Source organism: Misgurnus anguillicaudatus, chromosome 24, assembly GCF_027580225.2.
Source record: "Misgurnus anguillicaudatus chromosome 24, ASM2758022v2, whole genome shotgun sequence".
Lineage (NCBI taxonomy): Eukaryota > Metazoa > Chordata > Actinopteri > Cypriniformes > Cobitidae > Misgurnus > Misgurnus anguillicaudatus.
In genome coordinates this window covers 21,646,756-21,670,756 of record NC_073360.2, presented here as the reverse complement: position 1 = coordinate 21,670,756, position 24,001 = coordinate 21,646,756, and the positions used below count along the sequence as shown (strand labels likewise).

The 24,001-nt window shown below is 38.9% G+C and overlaps 1 protein-coding gene and 1 long non-coding RNA gene across 2 annotated transcripts in view; both read left to right on the top strand.

The window, feature by feature from the left end:
- The first annotated feature begins 2,156 nt into the window (after window positions 1-2,156).
- Window positions 2,157-24,001, top strand: part of aipl1 (aryl hydrocarbon receptor interacting protein-like 1) — a 32,379-nt gene continuing 10,534 nt past the window's right edge. Inside the window, exons 1-3 of the mRNA XM_073862811.1 lie at window positions 2,157-2,865; window positions 3,339-3,422; window positions 3,527-3,609. Of these exons, the coding sequence (XP_073718912.1) occupies window positions 3,586-3,609 (24 nt within the window). The 5' untranslated portion in view covers window positions 2,157-2,865; window positions 3,339-3,422; window positions 3,527-3,585. The remainder of the gene's footprint in view (window positions 2,866-3,338; window positions 3,423-3,526; window positions 3,610-24,001) is intronic.
- LOC141361465 (uncharacterized) lies at window positions 14,391-16,581 on the top strand. The gene is made up of 2 exons (XR_012367561.1): window positions 14,391-15,853; window positions 16,445-16,581. It is a non-coding gene; the product is annotated as an uncharacterized lncRNA (long non-coding RNA).

Here is a 24,001-nt window from a genome sequence, read left to right as displayed (position 1 = left end):
ATACGTTATGTATGAGTTACTTAACCATTAAGGTACTCGAGGCTGTGGTGTATCGTGGAATAAGTTTAGGCACGACGCGAAGCAACCCCTTTAGTTGGGACTTATTTATGATACAGCACAGCCTTGAGTACCTCATTGCTTTTATAAAATGGGTACCATACAATACAAATAATAAAGTAAACTAATATCAATGCAACTTTCATAAAGTAAAATCATTAAAACCCTTTCTTTCGCTGGTAAAAATAGTCCCTGACCGACTGTGGTTGCTGTGCTCTGAATTGATACATTGTTAGCAGTCATAGCTTTATTTTATCATAAATAAAACACAGCTATTGGCCAATGAGAAGCAATGACTAAATGTTTTATAAACAGTCATAATGTTTTTTATTTGATGAGTAGATAATATCACATTTTAGTTATGGTACAGTTTATAGAATTTATATATTAAGAGAAGGTGCCCCATAGAGAGGGAAATAAGATCCTTAGAAGGTAATTAATTAAATATGTTCTGATCATGGAGGTGTTTTGCTGTACTCATGCAGGAAAGCACTTGCCTGGGAGTGGGCCGATAGATTCCTGGAATCCATTTAAGATGGATTAATGTGAGGGACTGGTTCTGTGCACCAGGTATATTAACACAACATTAACCAAAAATGTCTCATGTGTTTCCAGGGAGGCAAAGTGAATGACATTTAGTAATTAAATTGATGAGGTTTTTTCTAGTCCCCAGCACTATGATGTTTCTATTAAATAAGGGCATGCCCAGACAGTGGGCCTGAGCTTGCATTCGAGTATCTGACCTAATCAGGATCAAGCAGCGATCGTGCCCTCTAGGACTTACACCAGATATTACCAAAATCTCCAGTCTTTAAACAAACAGGATGTAGGATCTGCTCAGGGAGATAAAGAGAATTTGCATGACATTAAATTAGGGTTTTAATTATCTCCTCTTTCAAATGGCTAGTTGATGGTAAGATTTTATTTAGGCTTCCTGTTAGTCATCAATAGTTGTGGGAATTCTTCAGGAAATGTTATGCTTGTGGATCCCGATGGAAGGAAATTGCACGGTTGTGATGTTTATGCTCCTTTGGGACTTTTTAAAGTTGAAATGTAATTAGTTTCTTATAACTTGGTTTTATTTCTTACATTTAAAATTAAGTAACATGGGCATTTGTGATGTGAAATAAAGGGACAATGCCTTTACAAGATGTACTACATGTATAGTGATGTAAGAAACACCCTCTCATGCAGCCATAGGGAAATTACTGTTTGTGTGTATGTAGGTAAAGTTGGAAATACCATGATAGTGATATTATATACATAAGCAAATTATTTATTATAAATGCAGCACATTTATGATGTTGTTTTTTTCAGTTTCTGAAACTCATACTGTATCTTTAATAATACTACAAAGTAATAATTATCCTCTTTTATGAATTCCACACAATTCCAGAACAATGTTTCTTATTTCTCTTCTATGTGAGCATTTTTGTTCACACTTTGGCCACAAGCACAAAGACAATTGCTTAAATTCCTCTTAAAGACTTAAGGCCTGTACTTTTCAGCTCTTTTTCGCCTTCGTGGCAGGAATTTGCATTTTTGTTCAGAATCCCTTATGATTTAGCAAGCCAACAATTAAAGTTCCCGTCCACGAAATGAGCAATATCGTAAATGTTTCACCAGAAACCTCAGGAATCATTTTTTTTTTAATAGAAAATGAAATGGAGCTCTCTTCACCTGATCCATGCTCTTGAATTTATTCTTATTATGTTAACCTTTGGTTCATTTTTATTTTACTGTACAGCATCAAACGGGGTAATGTATGTTAATATGAACATGAAAACATTACGTAGGAGATGTGGTTTGTCTAAAATGTAAGTTAAGTAATATTTAAAGGGAAACAGTTACACAGTGTCCTGCTTACAGATTTGCTCTTTAGAAGAACCCTGAAACGCCTGTCAGAGAGAAAGAACGTCATTGGACGAAATGTTTTACACCCGTCTGATTCTGAGCATGCCATTGGTTTGCAGACCTGCCACTCAAGGTCTATCATAAGTGGGCGTTACTTCTGTTCTTTGACGTTACTGTTTGATTGGTCAGCTGTTGCTTTTGGCGTCACTGCGCTGCCAGCTGATCGGGAGGAGAAGCCGGTATGAGGGGAGTTGAAGCAGAGCCTCGGGACGCAGCGATGTGTCGGCTAGACTGTCAAATTTAACATCGACAGGGTTTTATAGTGTCGTGTTATAGTTATGTAACGACATAATTCGTTATTCCTTTAGCACTCTTTTAACTTGCTGAAGTGACTCGCTTTTAAGCTTTAAGAGTCAAGCTTTAGCTTTGATGTCAGGAGTGATTTGGGGTTAAGGTGTGGCTTTCGGCAAAAAGGCAATTTAGTGTGCCAGAACTTAAAATGCAGGCTGCTTTATGGTATTCGCGAGAATTTGTCTGTCATTGGTTGGATTGAGAGAGATATTTAAACCCAGGAAGCGTTTGATTCCACAACGGAACCTCTGATCGACCTGAAAATGTTACGAAGCGGAATTTAATCCGTTGTAACGTTCATTGTAACTTTTAGCAAGTGTGAAAATCCAATGTGATTTGAATCCGTTACATAGGAACGAATGAGAACTGTGTTAATAGATTTTAACAGAAGAGCTCGCGACGCGGTCAGCAGGGAAAGCGCACAGTTCAGAGTTGAGCCGCACAGGGCGTGAGCCGTCCTTTAGTCTGTGTGAGGGGAAAACTCATCGCGAAATGAAGGATGTCGTGCGTATGTAAGATGATATCTGGAAGTCGCACCGGTTACCATCACGAGTCACGACATACGAATCGATCTTCTAAAAACCGAGACTTCTGCCAGTTGAAGTAAGTAGGCGTTGGACATTCTTCATTCAGAAGTTTTCACACAGATGGTGTTTAACGAAAAACTTAAATGTTTCATATAAAACATGCTTTAAAGAGTCAACACTGCACTTTTATTAATTGGATTTATTTGATCAAACTCGAGCAGGTTTACAAACGCTAGACTACTGATATACAGTGGGCGTTGCTCTACCTTTAGCTCAACTTACTCTGCTAAATGCTGGCGTACTTTGTACAAATCTTTAAATATGTATTGATTTTTGTTTGGTTTGCTAGCTTGTTGTATTACATGTTTTCTCCTTGTAACTTTCTTCACTGGACGTAAAAGAGAAATGGGCCCTAAGCGTAGCCTAATATACGAAGTATAGTCTACGTCATTTAAAAGAGTAATTGCAACAGGAGAAATGGTGATTATCAAACTAATAGTTGAAATTGCGTACTTTTAACATTTTAAATAGTTTTTTTGTTACTGACAGTGCGCTTATAAGGTTATCCGTATACATCGCCATTGATTTTTGTGAGGCGAGAGCAGCATGGCACATTCCTCAAGACCCCACCCTGTACACTGCCATATATACACGTTTCTTTTCTTTTTCTCTCCAGATTACGTGTTTCATTTTGCTGTCCGCCTGGCCTCACTTTTTTTCTTTTTTCTTTTACACAGAGTCTAACATCTGGAGAGAAGACCTCAGTTTCAGTGCCATCAGTAACTTATGTCATTGAATGGATTTCGTCCAGCTGTTGAAGGTAAGTTGTGAAATATAGGTGACAACTAGCTAGGGCAGGGCTATGTGTCAAAACTAACAGAGCAAATCCTTTTCACCTCATTTTTTAATCTAGGAGACTGTTTAGATGTTGTGAAATGTTCTTTTACGTAATTATTCAGGTTGTTGGTTATAAAATGACTAAGCAAACAACGTGCTGGCTTCACTGTATTTTCCATATCAGTTTCATCATCAGCAGATGACTGTGTACTTTCTCTCTTGAAATTATGGATGGAATTATCTAAGGAATCAGCTGTTGACAAGGAGCCTTAACTTGCATTTATGTAATGGTTTTGAATGGATTTTATCATTCGTTTTAAGTTAAAGTCTCCCTGTAGTCGATAATTTTATTACTTAAAACTCATCTTTGAGAATGATCAAAAATTAAAAAGTTTTTCACGTGACAATAAAATTCTGCTTGAAAATGCTTTAAAACTGCTTGAATGTAAATCTACACTTTTGTCTTATTTATTATACGTGGATGAATATGGAAATTAGTCCCCGCCTTTACTCAACCGCACAACACAAAACATAAATATGACTATGTGGATAAGTCCCCACCTCCACTCTTTTGCGCCACATCGGACCATATATGAAAATACAATAGATGCCATCTATATTTAGCCGTTTTGGACACAAAACGAATACGTGCATTTTTTTTTAGTTTTTTTTTTTTAGTTTAGAGCTTTATTGATCCCCTTAGGGCAATTAATTTAAGTTTACATGGTGGCTCACAACACATAAACATATAGATTTAAACACACACAAACCACAAAAAAGAAAGAGAATAAAAATGTGTGTTTGCAGCACTATTTTTTTAGTACTGATGTTAACAGGTCAGATGATTCACACCGCACGTGAAGCAGAGCTGAAGCAGCTGTGCCAATTTTAGTGCCGAGTTTATGCAGCATTCATATATAATATCTGTGGCTCGAACTACTGATCCACTCGTTCAACTGTGATTTGTTACATGTTTGTAACGTAGGAAACTAAGGCAATTTTACTGCAGGAATTAGACTCTCTGAAAACTTCAATTTTATAAGAAATTACTTGTTTAAGCATGTTTATGCACCAGAATTATGCTAGGAACTGAGATTCTTAAAACCAATTTTTTTAGTCATCCTTATTTTGCTTTGGCTTTTATGACAGATTTTAAAGAATATCTATTTTCCTTTTTTGTCCTTTTTCCCCAGAAGAGTTATGTATTGACTGTATGATGTATTGATCATCTTGATAAAACACAATATAATTGTCACCTGACTAAATATGATCATGATTACATAATGTAATGCGTCACTTTCTAATATCAAACCAAAACTCACTTAAATGCATAGTGACTATAATAAATTTTTTTACATTAGTTTAACATTACATCTAAACAACTTTGACTTTTATTTAATTAATAACTGTTTTTTAAATTTACTGGCTTTATTTAAAATTAAGCATTTTAAGCATTAATTTGTCTATGCCTGCGTACATTCCTTAACTAGAAGTTATGTAAGGACTAGAACATAGGGTCCTTGTAATTTGCAAACAATTTTAAATTCTATAAACACATTCAGATAAGAAAGTAGCACAGTGCAGTTTACGGAAAAATCACCATCCAAAGGAATGGTGGATATTTTGGATCAATGTAAGGCAGAAATTGTCTTTTCAAGTCAAATGATTTGTGTTTTTTTATTATGCAATGACTCTGATAAATGCTTGTGCATCTAAACGTCAGTGAAGTGTTTTGCTCTGCAAATTTTTTCCTAATCTAAATCTTAGCCGAGAAGACTGATACAGAAATTTAACAATAGTGTCTGATACTACCCGTCTACTGAACGAAGAAATCAGTAGAGAGGCTTTGATTACTAAAGGTTTTTGCTTCCTCTTTGTGGTTTTTGGCATTTTATCAGTGCTGTTTTAACTATGAAACTTTGTAATTGTTTGTTGTAATGTTTTACTTCCTGTTTAACCTTGACCCTAGAGTACCTAGACTTGCATGATCAGTTAGAGGGATTTTGTAAGAGCGGTGCTGAGAGCATAGAGCTTGGACAACTGTATGCGTGGACGTAAAGTAATGTCATGGCATTGAGACATAAGCCACACCCTTAATTTTACACGCTTATTGCTGTTCTGTCTCTTTGACATTACGTTTTGTCTTTATCATTTGGGGATTCGAGAGCATTTTCAGGATTTTTGGCATACATTCCCCCATTGCATCCGTATTTGTTGCGGCAATTGTGGCGCACAGACTGTGAGTAGGATTTTTGCTCGGCTGCGACAGTGATTTGCCTGTTTGGCAGGTGGCTGTAGTTGTCTTGAGTGTGGGAGGAAAGGATCTCAGAAGAAGGTCTGCTGTTGTCTCAAGGACAGTGGAGCTTCCCGTCTGTGCAGCCCCGCAGTCCTGTGGGACCAAATGCTGTCCACTCAGGTCTCTGGAAATAAGCCTGCAGAGCTTTGGTATGCATTTTTGTCGCTATCTTCGAGCAAAGCACGGCTTATTTACTGACCCGGCGTCGGTAACGTTATAGATAATGTGTTCGATTTACTTTCGTGCATGCAATTCTGTCATTTTATTTTACTTTGGCAATACCATAGCTTCGGCACTGTCGACGTATTGCAGACTCCCAGAGTGAGTTTAGTCATGATGTCTACCCTGTTGGACCTATATAAGCTTTCTTTGATTAAATAGGCTGCAGGTATTTATGTTCCACACTGTGACCCACTTTGGGGTTTCGTGCTATTGTTCTTCATTGAATTTCTGTCCCTGGTGCACAGCGAACATACAAGAAAGCACACATGGGTATACCGACTGAGCATGTTATTTAAAGTCTGCATGAAAACGGTTCATTTTAAAACCTGTTGCAGCTCTTTCTCTCTCTCGAGGCAGCCGATCAGTTCACATCAGCAGCACAGAGTGTGAGCTGGCCCGGCTCCATCGGAGGGTGGAGTCAGTCCAGCACAGCGTATCTCAGACAGCATGGAGGGCCTCTGCAGACAGAATGGAATTTATACCATATGTACCAGGCATCCCAAGAATGCGTGGCACAGAGACTAGACCAACGGAAAGTACTCCTGAAAATGCAATGGAAAGGGGCAAGCGAGAACAAAAATGTGTGTGTGTGTGTGAGGGAGAGAGGGGGAGGGATAAACCTGTTGAGCATAATTCCATCACTGTTTCCTTAGGAAATATTTTGTCTTTCAGTAAGTGCCGGCGATGAACTGCGTCTGTGTGTAAATATAAACAGTCGAAATCGCAGTTTTTGCGCTGCGCTTTGCGTCACTTTTGATTGCGATACTGCATCCTGTTGCCAAATCAGTTGCGCTTGGGTAATGAGTAACCAATCTTTTGCAGTGTTATCTAATAACAATCGCGCAGTATTAAATGAATGTTGTCTCATGGCACACTGTTAAGCATGACTGACATGCTTGCTTTTTGCTGTGCTGGGAGAGGCAGCTGCCGGTCCGTGATCGCTGCTAACATTGTGAGCTGAGATTCAGAGCGTGGAGGGTGGGGTGGGGGAACAGGCAATGCTTTGTCATTACAACGGCCAACGTAATGAAAGAAGCTTCATTTTAGTTTGTGCTTATTCATGGTTTACCAGCTGCCATCGTGCCTGGGTTTCCTTTTTCATTACATGGCAATTTTCTCTTTGCTTCTAATGCAGAATGTTCCTACATAAAATTGTGACTCTTGTCAGAACTATGACAGCGAGGAGGAAGATGCACACATATGCAAGGAGTGTTGCACTTCGTAGTTGATTTCATTATGTTTCTTTGACCCTAATAGTAATCTGTCATATCTCTCTCTCTCTGTCACAGAATTTGGTTAAATGTTTTTTTCTTAGCTTTATAAACCTGAAGCCTCTTTAATCTTGTACAGATGTTCAGCATTCTTTGCTGCAGCAATCTGCATTTCAGAAGAACAAGTTAAAGAACGCAAGAACTTCCCTCAGTTTCTTCCCTCATGTCCTCGTAGCATATGGCAGCCATTGCAGTTCAGATATGCACATATAGAGCGTGTTTTTGTGTATGTGTTGTGTGGTGTTGGCAAACTCCATTCATGCTGGTCAGTCGAGTCCCTATAAGCATATGTGTGGGATGCTCTTCATCCTGGTAAAGTCTCTCAGTGCTCCCACTATTTCCTCTGGCTACATGTGGGTCTATGGAGCTCCCTTTAGAGATTTATAGAAACCCCGCCTCTCATTGCTGAATTCTTGAAATGGCTTTGCTGCTGTGCTTTCGCATTGCCCCACAGTCATTTCCATTGTATAAACCAGCTGGAATTTCCTCTTGTATATCAAACGGTTTTGGAGGAAGTTGAGCAGCGGTTTTAGGTATGAAGTCCGTCTTGGATGTCAAAAGCAAGAGTGAGATGCGGCTCTCACGTTAAACAAAATCTAATAATTTCTGGCCTCTTGTGTTACTGGCATCTTTGATCACGTAGATTCCTGGTTCTGGGGTGAATAGGTGGGGCTTGTATGCAAATGTGACGACACCCCTTTTCTTTTCTGATGAATTATTACGATCTTTCTGCATGTACTTTTATAGTCATTCCTTGGCTAGACATTTAAAGCTTAAATTACTGTCCTTAAGCGCTTTACTTGACTTGTTTAGTGTGGCTGTGCTCTTTTTGATTGTGTTATATATAAAGATTGGTGTGTCTTGACCTGTAAACACACACTATCATGCTCACTTCATAATTTCTGGGTTGGCAGGACGCATTCCCACGTACCGCCATGAAGTCTGGGAGGCTAATGGGGGTTGTGTCTTCACAAACGGAGGGGCAGGATGTATGTGTGACGTCTGTGAACCGGACGAGCCCTTGGTAAGTCTTCCTGTTTATTACCTTTTCTTCACAAACAAACCAGCTTCATCAAAAAGCCCTTAGGTACAGGTGCATTTATTTCCATCTCTTACTCTTCCTGACATCTGGAGGTTTTCAGTCTTTTCATCTGTGCATTAGTGAATGGCATCAATTTCTCAATGTCGGCACACTCCATTTTTTTTTACTGTCGCCTGCCTGCCGATTGACTCATGCGGTGATTCATGGCAGAATTACAGAAGCCGTCTCAGCATTTGAAGCATCGCTGTTGGAATGGCGGCCTGCTCTGATTGCTGGGCTTTTCAAAGAGCCAGGCGCATGCACAGCTATGTTTGATTAAAGATGGAACCGAGACGCAAGTGGACGTGCTGCTCAATGCACATGTAAAGGATGGTGAATAATGCACAGGTTGTGTGACACACAGAAAAAGTGTATTCACCTCCATTGCATCTGTGAAATTTGGCCATTTCCATTTAGATGTAATCTTTTGTGTTTCTCCGCTCAAGAACCAGCTTGACGTGGCAAAGTCTTCCAATAAAATATGCAGCATGCTCGCAAAGGCGCATCGGGTTCATATAACCGTGCTACAGGTTCTGAAGCCGTAGTTGTAAAGGACGGGACGTTCTCCCCACATGCAGATGATCCGTTTGCATGCTGTGTCATGTGGCATTTCATAACTAAAATGGATTCCCTTATCCCTCAGGGCTTTAGCGGTTTCCTTCCAGAGATTCTTACTGCGTTCAGCCAGTTTATGGTTCCAACCTCACATTTTTTCGCTGTAGCAGAAAGACGAGAGACCTTCCTGCGTTTCAACCGCTGGGTGTGGTTCACTCGTTCTCCTCTCATTTTCTCGACTGTACTCCCTCTTGACAGGACAGGCATGACAGGAATGTAACATCTGCACCACCGACCTCCAACTAGTGCCATTTGCACCTTTAAAGCCGGTGTTCCTTAATAATCATTATCTCAGCTCAGAAATGACCTTGCGGGGTTTCTGTTTGGAGACTTTAATTAAAGATCTCTCTTCCACCCTGCCCATTAGTCACGTCTCGATTATTGCTGAAGGGCATGACTAATGCATTGATCCGCAGCTCACTTCGGTAACAATTTATGAGTGGGATGTTTGTTGAAGGATCTGCATGTATCCGCCCAGCTTCTGTTTAGACAAAGGGTGTATGCTCACTTTGAAAATGTGACGTCCAGTTGTCTTTTAGATGTTGGGTAACACAGGACTCAACTCTGAACTCTGTGCCTTTGCCAATTGGATTGAAAGGCACTCATCTGGCACTCAAGCTGTTTAATATCTCCTGGTGACGTGAGCAAGCTGCCGTCCTTGGACGCAATTGTTAGACAGCTGAAGTCTCAGACGCAAGAATTTGAGTGCATTGAAGATGCGGAGATAAAAAGAAAGGTGTTTTACCTCCACTCTTTAAATAAGTGGTTCATATGAAATGGTTTCATGGTAGGTTATTGCAGTTGTGTAGAGTCTGTAGGATGGAAACACACGAGAGGAGCGCATGCCTCTTCGGTTTCCCTTGGCTTCTGGAGCGGCCTGACTGTAATTGTTTGGGAAGGTTCCACGGCTTTACGATCAATCACTCCTTGGGAACACAGTGTTCTGCGTGACAGGATTTTCAGGCATTGTGTGTTTGTGTATGTCAGTGAGTCAGAGTGTATGTTAGACAGTGAGAGTTTATATATTGTATGCTCAATTGTGTTCAGTGCTGACCACTCGGTACCAAGCCTTAAAGGAATACTCTACTTTCATGGAAAAATCCTGATAATTTACTCACCCCCATGTCATCCAAGGTTTATGTTTTTCTTTGTCAAGAAGAAATTAAGTTTTTGTGAGGAAAACATTCCAGGATTTTTCTCCATAATGGATTTTAGTGGACCTCAACAGTTTACAGTTTCAATGCAACTTCAAAGGGCTCTAAACGATCCCAGGCGAGGCATAAGGGTACATTCACACGAGGGATAAGTATTAACACTTCTCATTTACTTTTAATGGGTGACGTCAAGCGATGCCGAACTGAATTGTGGATCTGTTGCCGTCACGTCACTGCCGATGCTCGCGGCAGAAGTTGAACATTTCTCAACTTTTCAAGGGCCAATGCGTGTGTCAGCCAATCAGATCGCCTTTTGTGAGCTAGCCAAATTACCTATTGTGAGCTAGCCAATTATGTTTAAGCAAGACCTGAGCATGTGTTGCGGCCACTGTGATTGGCTGTTGGCCACGGTTCAGACAAGCCTTCCGTCAAGCGTTAACGCTTTCGCCCTGTATGAATGTACCATACTATCGAAACGATTGTCATTTTCAGCAAAAAAAATACTTTTAAACAACAACTCGCCTTGCACTAGCCATGTAATGCGTCAGTGTGACCTTGCGTATTACATAATCATGGGCGAAAGGTCACATGTTACTGTGCGTTCTCGACAAACATTTAGAATGACATGGGTGAGTAAATTATTAGAAATTATTTATAAATTATTTATAAAAGCGGAATATTCCTTTAAGTGTCTTGACTGGGTGAAGACATCAAAGGCCATGCAACGGCCACTGAAAATCCACACAGCAACATATAATAAGGATTTTTTTGTCCCAATAGAATAAAGCAGGTTGGAGAGTGTTTGACTTTTCCATAAATACATGTTACCCAGCAGTTTTGCCTGTGCCATTCATTCGTTGGGCTAAATGCATGGGTGTCGCACATTATAGTATGATTATATAGAAGTGATTCTAGACGGTGGTTTGTGATTGTGTTTAAGTCTTGTAACCAAAGCCGTCAGCCCTCCCTGTCTGCAGTGTCCTGGACATAGAAGGATCTTATCTCTGGCTTCAGACAAAGGACGATTCAGCCGCCTTGGTGTCTGATAACAACACGCTTAAGACCCAGCAGAAGGGGGGAGATGCTCCCGAATGTGATTTTCGTCATTGACCGTTTGTTTTTCTCGGTCACTCCATTGCCTTTGTTTCTTTATAGGGCAGCTATGAGCAGATTACTCTTGTTGCGTCAAAATCACGTGTGTGAGCAAATTATGCAATGACCTTAAAATATGGACCTTAACTTGTGTGAAAACCCTGTGTATATGAACTTTTAAGACCTGTCCCGAGCCCCCCGTTCCATGCACCCTGGGTGTTTCTATGTGTGAGAGAGGGAGTGAAAGAAAGAGGAAGGAAAGTTCAATGTTTGTGTTCTTGTGTAGGGAGTGTCGAGTCCAAATCCAGTTGGCCCTTTTACCATCGTTCAGCAGGGTCATTGGGTTCACAAGGCTGTGCGCGTCTAGCGCTCATCCTTAAACTGCCGACAAAGCGCAGAGCTTTACAGCTACCTTTAGGGCAGTGCAGATCAATGGGACAGCAAGACCTGGAGACTGTCTGTCTGTGAAAGAAGAAACATTCAGAGGAAATGAAACCATACTTCACGTACTTCCCTAAGAGGAGAATGAATGGCTTGACTTTTGGCTGCACAAGAGATTTCTTATTGTGGTAAAATGTAACAATGTGTTTGAAAGTAAATGTTAAGTCACTGGAATAAAGAGAGAGTTTTATTGCCATGCATAGCCTCTCTACATAACAGTGTTAGCATGATCAAAAGCTTTGGTCCGGTGCACAGGGAGTGGATCTATCTGTACTCAATTATAGACAGGAGCTGAGCTGAGTGAATGGATGCTGAAGCGGTAGCAGGACTGCAATACCTCTGGGGCAGAAGGCACATGACTCAACTGCTCTCTCTGTCTCTATCGTCTGCATGGTTGTGCCAGTAAAAATTGGAAAGCCACTGTTTTAACTTTTATCCAAATATCCTCTTATCAGTCACAGCATGTTTCAGTTTTTCCACTCTTGTCTGTTTTTAGCTTTCAAACTGTTTAAAGCAGTTTGATAAGGGTCGTGGGAGATGATACTCAAAATGTTTTACTTGTAAAATCACCATTTGATTCTTGCCTAGATGAAGTTTGTCTTAATTTGGCTTTGTGGACCTCACACATTTTCTTGTTCTTTCTTTTTATCCACGCAGGTCCTGCCACGCCTTGTGTCTACATTTTTTTGTGGAGTACCGGGAACTCTGAGGAGCCTCTTGGCTGACCTGCAGCAGTTCTTCACTGGCAAGCTTTATGTCCTTGTATACCAGCTAAAGCTGCCAGCTGAAGAACTGTTGTGGTTGGCTATTTCCTGGCACATCAGAGGTGGCAATCCAAAGGTAAAGGCGTTGTGGGCTCATGCCTTCCTTTTTCCAGCAATCCCGGATTGAACGGGATTCCACATTTGTCTCCAGCAATCTTCCCCCAACCTCAGCTCACGTAAGCTTGGCTATTCATTCATCTCAGGCGTAAACAAAAGGATACTGAGCGGGTCCGTGCTGACTCAGCAACATTCCTGGACCGGTGTGGTTCCCTTGCCCTTATTTGGGAGTGGAGCTTGAAGGGAGTGGCATTCAGAGCTGAAAGAAGTGGCCATCTTACTGTGCTGCTTTAGCACAAGATAAGGAAGATGGATGAAGACGACACTAGTTTTGTTTTAACATTCTTAGCAAATACTAAATGAACTGTTCTCATACAGTACATGTAATCTATGTATTCTGGATACACGCCCAGGTTTGCGTGTTGAAAGTTTCATAGTTCCTCCAGGGAATGACTGATAAAAGCTTGCAGTGCGTATGTAACTTCCTTTTGCCTTCAGACTGTTTTGTGACACAAATATGATTTTCAGTTTGTTTGTTCTGGCTGTGCACATTATGTACAGATCTGACCTTGGTCAAACTTCGTATACACATACAGACCTCCATACAGTACACCCTCGGCACATCGCTTGACCCTAGACGAGCCATAAACATTACCCCAAGGCTATAGCTTCGATGCCGAAAACAGGATATGAAAATGTGTGCTTTCTAAATCCTCCCCGCCAGATGAAAAATGAGAATATTCTCGCAATTTAGGAGAACCAGATGCTGCGCTACGGAAATATGGTTCGTCTTTTCTCTCTCCATCAGGAATTCATCTGTTCTTGACCTTTAATTTTATAAACTTAGATAAGAGCACACCACATGTTTTACATGTGACTGTACCTTACGTATGGCTCTGACCTCCACGCAAGGGCTTCTTCAGGTCATAGGAGAAGATTGCCTACGTGATCCGCTCTAGTCTAATGTCAATCTCTCCACAAGTGCATTAAAAGATTGTTGAGGGTCGTTGTCTCGGCTCTTCTTAAGCTCTGTCTGTCTGTGCAGGTGCACTTAGGCTTTGGAAAGTATTTTATTGTCAGAACTTCCCATTCCAACTCATTTACTATTTTTTTTATAGTGGATATCAATGTGATATGTGATTTAATGATGTAATGCAGATCAGAGAGTGAAATAAAAAGGCTTTGGGGAAATTCGCCTCCTGTGGTTTATTTGCGATGTATTTTATTAATAGTTTGCTCGAGCTTAAGTTCTTAATGAATGTTTAATGTTCATTGATGATTCAACAAAGGCGAGCAAGAGTACATCCTGGTTTGTCTCGAGTCACAGTTCCTGAAACTGTAGGCAGCGTCTCATATTAGTGCCGATAATCTTTTGCCGTTTGAGCTACATTACTCATAGCTCATATTCAAAAAAAGTCACCTTCTGATCTTCTTTCCCACCACTTTTTATAGAGGTCCTAATTGAAATCACGATCAGTCAAAACACAATATTTTTTATATTTTTACAAAAAAAAACAGGCATGCACAAATATAAATGTGGAGCCCAAGTTTGAAAGTTGCAGCAAAGCCTCAAGTGCAAAATCTAAACCAAATGGCAAAAGTTAAGTATACATTAAAGTGACTGCAACAGGTTGATGGGTGCATTAGCCCTTTAACAAATATATTAAACTGAAGCTGAAAGCACACATGCAGTGATGGTTCTGCAATCAATATGAGTCACATGTTTGCTTTTTAACTTTCTATTTGTTGTTTCAATTCATTGTTTTGCAAAGGCGAATGCATCTGGAACGACTTCGGATTTGAATATTGGCATGAATTTGGAAAATTTAAATTCATTGTTACAGCATGTTTCGCACACTGCGTTCCACTATCATACAAAAATCTGTTCCTGAAACCGAAGTCCATTTGGATGCACTGATGAGACCACATGGGCTGCCTGGACGGTGAAAGAGAACAGTCCTAAATGTGGTGCGAAGGGGTTTTTCAATCATCCAAATTCCCCTCTACACAGGGTGAAAGCTGCTTAAACGGATTATCTTGAGTTCTCGGCAAGCAGGAGATCATTCACCTGACGAAACATCCGTGTTGCAACACTGTTCCAGCATCCCACAATCCTGCCCGACCTTTGCCCGTAGGCTTGTGGTGGTGCCTTTTTCACCAGGTCAATGTACCACAGTCTACCTGTTGCCTAGTGGATATCATGTAACCAGTTTGATTACACACTGTGCCGCTTGTCAATGCGGTACTGTACAACGTCTTGAGACATGTGACTGCTTGTTCTTCATGAATTGAGGCAGCAGAAAGAAAATCATAGTTTAGAAAAAAACATTCAACGGTTATGATGTTTACTGTCATATAGGCGTTGTTAAGCTGCTTAGAAAATATAATTTTAGTATTGAGAAACAGTCATGTGTTGGTGAGGATTGAAGTATGTACTTTGCTTTTTATCTTCAAGGTTGACGCTGTCAATGGTATTTGCTATTTTCCAAAATTATGTGTCTTGCTTTTTACAACAAACTTCACAGCAAAAATACAATGGTTCGGGCTAAGTGCCAAAACTTCATGTGCTGTCCTTGTTAAATTAACTCAGATTTACAAGTCATGTCAACAGAGAGATGAGTTGTCACAACTTATAAAATATAGTTGAGAAAAGTCAAAACTTAATTTTATAAGTTATAACAACTCACCTGTAGTTATAACAACTCATATAGTCAAGATAAATAATTGTAAGTTGAAATGACTTGAAAATCCGAGTTGATTCAACAAAAAATTTTAAGGCAGCAAAGTATTTCTTACAGTGAGGAGGCCATGTCAATGCTATCTGGTGCATTTTTAATGAACGCAGAGCTATTATAATTTAACACAAATATATGCATATATAAGCACTAAAGCCCTTAGTATTATGTTGCCCCTATTCCCATAAATATGTTAGGACTTCCATTTCCCCTAAAAAAAAAAAAAAATGAACTAACAGCCCTCTCAAAAGGTTTATGTCCAGTTCCTTTGACTACAGTTTAGCCGCTCCCCACAGTCTGGTGAATTCATTAGATACTGCTGGAAAATCCCATATGTTGTCGTGTGTCTGTGGACCTGATGACTCAGAGCATATGTACACCCACCAATGTATGACTAACTAGCCTCTTGGTTAAATGAAGCACTGTGATGCATATGGTACGATGTAGCCGGCAGATCCAGAAATAGATGGGAGGAATATTAGGAAATGGGTTAAATAAGGTCAGTGGTGTTCCTTGAATATATAAAGTAAAATACTACAATAACCAAATTGTCAATATCATATTCATTGCTGGAGTACTTTCAACCTAGCATTGGACCCTGCTTTTGGGTTAAATTGACCCAGAAAATGTTTGTATTTGACATAACAATGGGTTAAAACAACTCTGCATACACCGTAAAAAAAATCTGTAGAAATTACAGTATTACTGGCAACTAGCTGCCAGTAACTTACTGTAAATTTTACATTTATGTTATTTACTGGCAACAGTTTGTTGAAAGTTAAATGAACATGAAATATTTTCAGTCTTTATCTTCTACATGTTACTGGCAACCAGCTGCATAATTACAGCCAATTGTGTACAGGGTATGTAAATTACAATCCAACCATCTGGGTTCGTCTCTTTTTGAGCCATGGCTGGATTGGAGTGTAGTTGGGTAAATAATGGCAAACCTAACTATTGGGTTCAATTAAGTGCCCGTACTTGACCCAACCATGGGTTTAAACAACCTACCATTTTTATTAGTGTATTAGAGGGTCACAGTTATTTTTTTAATCATCATTCTTCCATGTACTTTCATGCCTAATCCCAGCAGTGACATCATCCCAGGACCTGTCCACCAGATGATTCCCTTCTCCGCTTAAAGTCTGGTTATGTAATTCCATGGAAAGTCTGACCGGGGAACTGCACAAGCTAGACAATCTCATTAAATGGACATGATGCCTCGGTGCACGTCTCCTCTTTATTCCCTCCTTTACTGGCGAGCTGCTCCCTGCTTTCACTGTGCCTTTTATGTCACTCTGTTAAAGAGCTTGAATGCGTAGTACAGTTGCTTGAATGATAAAACTCTTATTGCAACTGCCGTCTTACCTCCCCATTTGATTACCGTGGTTACGGTCCTGTCAGTCAGGGTTAGTCTAGTCTCACATAACCAGACATTTGAGTAAAAAGGTCTGGACATTGCAGCTCGTTATCCTACACAGGAAGAGATTGTCTGACCGATATGTAAAGCAACTAACCACAGTCTGGTTTGACATGCTGTTTATATGAAAATACACCACAGTAGCTTCCAAAATACGCTTTTAAACGGTACAAATAATTATAGGATTTATATAGATTAAGGGTAAACTAAAAATAAAAAGCTTTTGGTCACCTGAACTATTCATATTTTTATTTTATCTTTTGTTTTTAACCCTGGAGAACCCACGGGTCAAATTTGTTAATTGATGCTAAGAGAAGGGTTCTTGGGTTCTCCAGGGTTAAGCTATGTACAATTTAACTCAAGTTTTTTTTTTTACAATTTTGCCATCGTAGCAAAGCAGCTTCACAGTAGCCAAATACAGAGTAGTACATGCAAATAAAAGAGGTGTATGTATAAATATAGAATAGTAATTCTCAAACTGGGGGACAATTTTATGAAATTTTATGAAATATTAAGCTATCATAAATTAAACTTTAGAGAAATATGAACTTTATTGTAGAAATTAGTATGAATTTTTATTCAAATTAAAGTTTGAGTGGGACATAAAGGGATGCATCCAACAAAAGGTGAGCCGAATGGTGAAAAAGTTTGAGAACCACTGAAATAAGATTTATGGTATTATTAAAAAGTACAGGAATATTAACAGTACCAACTGCAAAAACAACCGAACCATAACAGTAAAAACTGTAGGATTTAAGATAAGCAAAAAAGTCTGAGATTGTCATATAAACAGTATATGTGTGACCTTGGACCATAAGGGTAAATTTTGTAAATTGAGATTTATAGACCATCTAAAGCTGAATAAGTATGCTTTCTAATGATGTATGGTTTGTTATGACAATATTTGGCCTAGATACAACTATTTGAAAATCTGGAATTTAAGGGGGGCCTTTAAAGTTGTCCAAATTAACTCCTTAGCGACATATTACGAATGATTAATTAATTTAAGATATATTTACGCTAGGAAATTTACTAAATACCTTCAAGGAACATAATCTTTACTTAATACCCTAATGATTTTGTCAATAAAAAATTGATAATTTTGACCCATACAATTATTGTTGGCTATTGCTAAAATATACCCATGCGACTTATGACTGGTTTTGTGGTCCAGGGTCACATTTTAGTATATAAGTGCTACTAACAGTAAAAATATTTTTTTGTAGGCTGTATTTGGAACGTTATATTACTAGATTAAGAAAATATTCAGATAAAAAATATACAATAAATTAGCCAAATAAAAACAGTATCTACACTGTAAAAAAATTCCGTAGAAATTGCAGCTGGGTTGCCGGTAACTTACCGTAGATTTAAATTTATGTTATTTACTGGCAACATTTTGTTCAAAGTAAAATGAACATTAAACATTTACAAGTCAAAAACATTCTGGGAAACAAAATCTGAAGCAAAAAACAGAAAAAGGTTGATGATGATTTCTGGTTCCCAGAATGCTTTGCATGAGGCTGTTATTGTATAGTTTTATTCTGTAAAGATAAAGACTTGTTAATATTTAAAATGTATTTAACTTTGAACAAACTCTTGCTAGAAGATAACATAAATTTAAATCTACGGTAAATTACCGGCAACCCAGCTCCAATAACATTGTAATTTCTACTGAATTTTTTTACAGTGTACTGTTCCTGAAACATTTAACCAATTAAAATAAAATATGACAGGTATTATATTTATTTGTAATTAATATGGTACACTGTTAGACTTTTTATTGTATGCGGTAACTCACTGGCAACTTTGCCCCTTACCGCAGTTCCATTTTACAGTATAATACAGTATAATACTGTAACCTAGTTTAAAAAAATAAATTGCCTTAAAGGGGAATCAAACCCACTTGTAGCCTCCAGCAAAATTCACATAAAAAAAAGATTGCACCCTCCTCCTCTAGTTCACGCCCGCGAGCGAACACTGGCCCAATATTGATCCTCATCCTTCCTTTTATTCTGCCACTCTCCCGTTTTCTCTTTCTGGTCTAACCTTGGGTTTCTTTTTCTTAGTTAAAAGCATAACAAATAAAATGTATTTCATTTCATAGAGATATTTTATTTTTCCATTTTATATGCTTCTATAACACTGTTTTATTCACCTACAGTAGCACTACCGCTGTTGTTTTACAGCAGTCTACTGCAAATTAAAAAAATACAGTAAATCACTGTAAATTAAATGTTAACACCCATAATGCAATGCACATTACAGTAATGAACTGGAAAATAAAATTATGGTATTTTACTGGGCATTTTGTGGTAAGTAACTGTAGAAATTACAGTTAAGTCTAACAGTGTAATGATTACTCAATATGGTCATCATTCAAAGTACCATGGTGTCGCAATCTTTTACCATATTTGTACCATGTCACTATACCACGCTAATTTATAGCTAAACGCACTTTCATTGTACCTCATAACTGGCACTCAGATACACACATGTAAAGAGTACAGTGTGTCCATGTGAACAGGGTGACATGGCAACAGCAGGATGGTATGAGGCTTAGCATTATTGTTTAATGAAAGAACAGCGATGTTTCCCACACTGACCCACTGCTGCTCTCTTGACAGTTGTTCTGTCTTGGCAGACAGTGGTCGGTTATAAAGTTATATAATGTTTAGTTATGGAAAGCTATTTTGTAGTATTTACAGCTTAAATCGGGCTGGAAAGGTCCTCTGAGTCGAGAAAAAAACGAATAAAATGTTATGCATGCTTCAGTCAAGTTTGCAACATGAACTTACTTTTAATGGCGTTGTTTTGCTTTTTCGTCACACACCTGATTCATTTCTTAAGGGTAACCATTTCTGTTAGGAACCACCTTTTAAAATCTTTATGAGCCAGTTACCTGCATACTTGGGTAAATTGTCAAAAGCCCCAGAAAAGATGCAAAGGTTTTTATCATTTTCTTAAACTCTCTGGCATTCCTGTGTGTACTCACGCTCCCTCAAACTCTCTCACGCTCTTTCTCTTTCTTGTGGCTAATTGACCTATTTTTCAATGGGAAAGGCTGTGCTTGCTTTGGTGGAGGTCAGTGAGTGCGACTGGGTGGGTCTGATGAGATTTCAGTGCAAGAAACTCCTCTTGGGTCTTACCTGAGCTGTCACGTGCTCTTCGTCTGCATCCACACCCTACAGCTCACGGTATTAACGTCAGAGATCTGTGTGTACTTGCCCCATTCATTTATAAAGATTTACTTGATGACATAACCATATTTAACACCATATAGAGCCACTGGTGCATTGTAAATAGGAAAAACATGGAAGTGTTTGGTGGCTTCTAAATTCATCCCTGTTTGGATCCTAAGGAATGAATGGGGCTAGGCTAAATGCTAACACATTCACGACGCGCTGTACTTAGATTAAGTGCACGCATTAAAAAAAAATAGGTATGTATTAATTCATCTAAGTTGAGGTAAGAACATAGTCAAATATTGAAAAACGGTGGTGTTTTCCTTTAAGGACTGAAAGGTTCTTTGAGGAACCAAAAGTGGTTCTTTTTTGCAACCACTTTTATTTTTAGGAGTGTATAGACAAAAGGAGAAACGTGCTCTCCTTCTAAGAAACTATCCACTAATCCCTGTTTCAACCAAAGATAACCATCAAGTACTATTAAGTGGCCATGAGTAAATTTTGACATCATCATTAAATGAAGTTTTGGTGGAGGAAAAACCTTTTTCTGTTTCCCAGTCAGGGTATCCAAAGGTGGAGTTCACGTGTTTTGCAATAACTGGAGTCACATGGTTCACATACCTCTGTAACACTGCTACATAAACACTGAAGACAACTACCCCGCTGCCTAGATTCTGAAGAGTGGGCTGTTTAGTGGACCTTTTGCTTTGGCTCTCCGCATGGAGGAGAGTGATAATGCATCCCAGCTTTGGCTTAGCCCTGCGGCCGGCTGCTTCAGTCTCTGGTCTCCGAACACGTGTCTGGCTCTGACTCGGTTCCACACGGCTCCCCCCAGAGACCAGCGGGACCCCGGCACACCACACGCTGCGTGCTCCCCCGAGACAACTCCTCTCTACTGTTACTCTTGTGGTACATTGAGCTAACAGCTGCGTATATGAATGCTCTGCTCATCCAACTGTCAAAAAAGGCCTGGATGGGTGTCTTTGAGGTGGAGTTTATACTGCAGTAATGAAATGTTGGTGATTTATATGAAGAGGATTTGCATTTGGGACATTAGGATATGACTAACAAACATGGGGTAGCTTGTTGGGTGAAAGGTGGAAACGATTCTAGGGGCCCGGGAGGGAACAATTTCTAAATTTTACTTTTGAGAAGGTCAAAGGGCCTTGCTTACTACAAATTAGTTCTACCGAGCAAGGATAGCTTTGGTTCTGATTTCTTAAAAAAAAGAAAAACTTAAAAGCTCTCTGAGTAATGGTTAAGAAAGCACTGCCAGTTCTTTATTCACATAACTCCATTTGATCTGTTTCGGCGATTATTAAGGACAAAACGCAAGGCATTTCGTGTCTAACTTGTAACACTTGTAGATGACTAATAGGTTTGTGGCAGTATAAGGTGACCTGTTTGTCTGCTAAGTAATGCCACACTTGGACAGTATTACTTCCAGTATCTTTAGTGTTAAGTCTTTGGCTTGTGGAATGATCTTGCTGTTGAACTTGAAGACTCTCTGAAGAGGTTAAAGAGCATTTAGGGTTCAGATCTGGGCTGTCTGATTCTACAGGCCATCCCAGAATATCCCGGTCAGCTGGTCTCCCTGAGTGACGGAGCTTATAGAATAGCTCATCCCACGTGACGCTGGGAAGGTGGCTGTGTCAGCAGGCGCTCAGTGTGTGAGCGTTCACTCATGTGCCCTTTGTACTGTCTGCTATGTGCAGTGGTATGTATCTAAAGGTCATGGTGAGGTACGTGAGGCTCCAGTGGGGAGAGATCTGGGCACTCGTCGCCCTGGGTCCCAAAGGCCAGCACGACGCTGTCAAATTGAAATTAATTATACTGACATGAGTTACTGCGTTTTATCTAGAACAGAATACTGCCATACCTTAACATGCAATCACAAATTAGATGTCTTTAATGTCGCACTTATTTCCCAACAGTGTATTTAGAGCTACTGTATGGAGCAAAATTCTCCTGCTTTATCACCTGCAGTACTGTACTTTCACATGCGTCTCTTTTAGAGTTTCAGAGGAGATCACTACTGAGGTCAAAAACTTGCCTTGATACCAAATTATATTCAAAATAAATGCAACTTTTATCAAATCTTCAGAGCTATGATTTAGCTTGTTTGCTATTAATTTTAAAAAAGCTGGGATATTTTTAACCTAGAGTTGGGTCAAAAAGGGACAAACCCTGTCTTTTGGTTACCTTAACTTAGAAAATGTATGTACAGGATGTTCCGATCAGGTATTTTGCAGCCGATACTGATTACCGATTTGTTGTCTTCGTGATTGGCCGATTCCAATGCCTATACCGATTCTTTAAGCTGATATGCAATTTAATAGAGAATCAAATAAATAAGCACAAGAAGTAATGAAAATATAACACTTCACAGTCTTTACTGTATGAATTAAATATACATTGATACAAAGATCAGTTCATGAGATTGGCAAATTTAGCGAGTACAGATTGAGTCATTTAATGCTGTTATTGGCCGATCGATCGGAGCCTTCCTAATGTACAGTAGTCAACATTTAAACCTTTCATAAACGTTTTCTTAAAACCAATACCCATTACCCGTTCTTGTCTTAGGACAACTTTGATTAACTATTTTGATCCACTTCAAATGTTGACTACAGGATTTTTGACCCAATGAAGGGTTAAAACAACCCAGCATAGGTTGCATTACAATTAATCATCGCAATTAATCACATACGTTTTTTGCATTATTTATGTGTGTGCACTGTAATTATTTTATATATATGAAGAGTTTTGTTGCAAAACGAGATAACTCCATTTTTTTTATTTTTCAAAAATCTTGTTTTTTGTTTGTGCATTCCAATTACTATCAATTCAACTGCAGTTGGTTTGTTTTGATTTAAACCTTCTTAACTTAAAAATACAGCTAAGTAGCACCATAAAACAAAATAATAACATAATAATAAACATGTTTTGACAAAATTTTTAAAAACGGAGTTATCTCGTTTTGCAACGAAACTCTTCAATGAATACACACACGTTAATGTGTGTATTTAAGAAACATATATATATATATATATTGATATATTTTATATTACAAATAAATAAAAAATATAACTAAATAACATTTTTCTTAAATCATACATGTATGTGTGTATTTATATATACAGAATATATACACACACACAGTACACACATACTGTGTTTGCATATATTATGCAGACACAAACTTTTATTTTGTATGTGATTAATCGCAATTAATCTTTTGACAGCCCTAATTTAAATCAAACATGAGTTCTCAAGAAATAAAACTGAGACTTATAAAGGGTAGCCTGGTTTGAGCTTCGGTTACACTCTCAGAAATAGAGGTAAAAAAGTTGTCACTGGGACAGTACCCTTTCAAAAAGGTACACCTTATACCCAAAGAGTGCATATTAGTACTTCAAAGGTACATATTGGCAGATCAAAGATACATATTTTTTCCAAAATGGTACATATTAGGACCTTTTTTTAAAGAGTACTGCCCCAGTGACAGCTGTGTACCTTTATTGTTGACAGTGTGGGTCAGGTGGCCTTTCTGTGATGAGTTTGCATGTTCTTCCTGTGTCAACGTGGGTTTACTCTGAGTACTCATCCCACAGGCCAAAAACATGTAAGTTAGGTGAATTGGAGATACAAAATTGCCCTTCCCCCAACCTGTGTATGGTAGGGTGACAATACATGCCATTTTTCTGGCCAGGATTTCGGGTGCACCTTCTGAAATTCGTATATGTCATCGAGGTTCTCACATTTTAGTTAAAAACCTTGACATGTAACGCTTGGTTTTCTGAAATAGAACCTGAAATAATAAACCTTGATGACGTATGTGGTCATCCTAGTGTATGGATTAACATATGTGGATCAACTTGTGTATGGATTAACCAGTTCTCGCCATGAATATAGACATAGATGCTGGAATGGCATGTAGAATAAAGAAAGAAAGAATGTATGAAATGACTTTTTAAGTAGTTTACAATACACCTAAAAACTACAGGTAAATTCTGGTGTTGCTTGAGAGTAACATATCAGG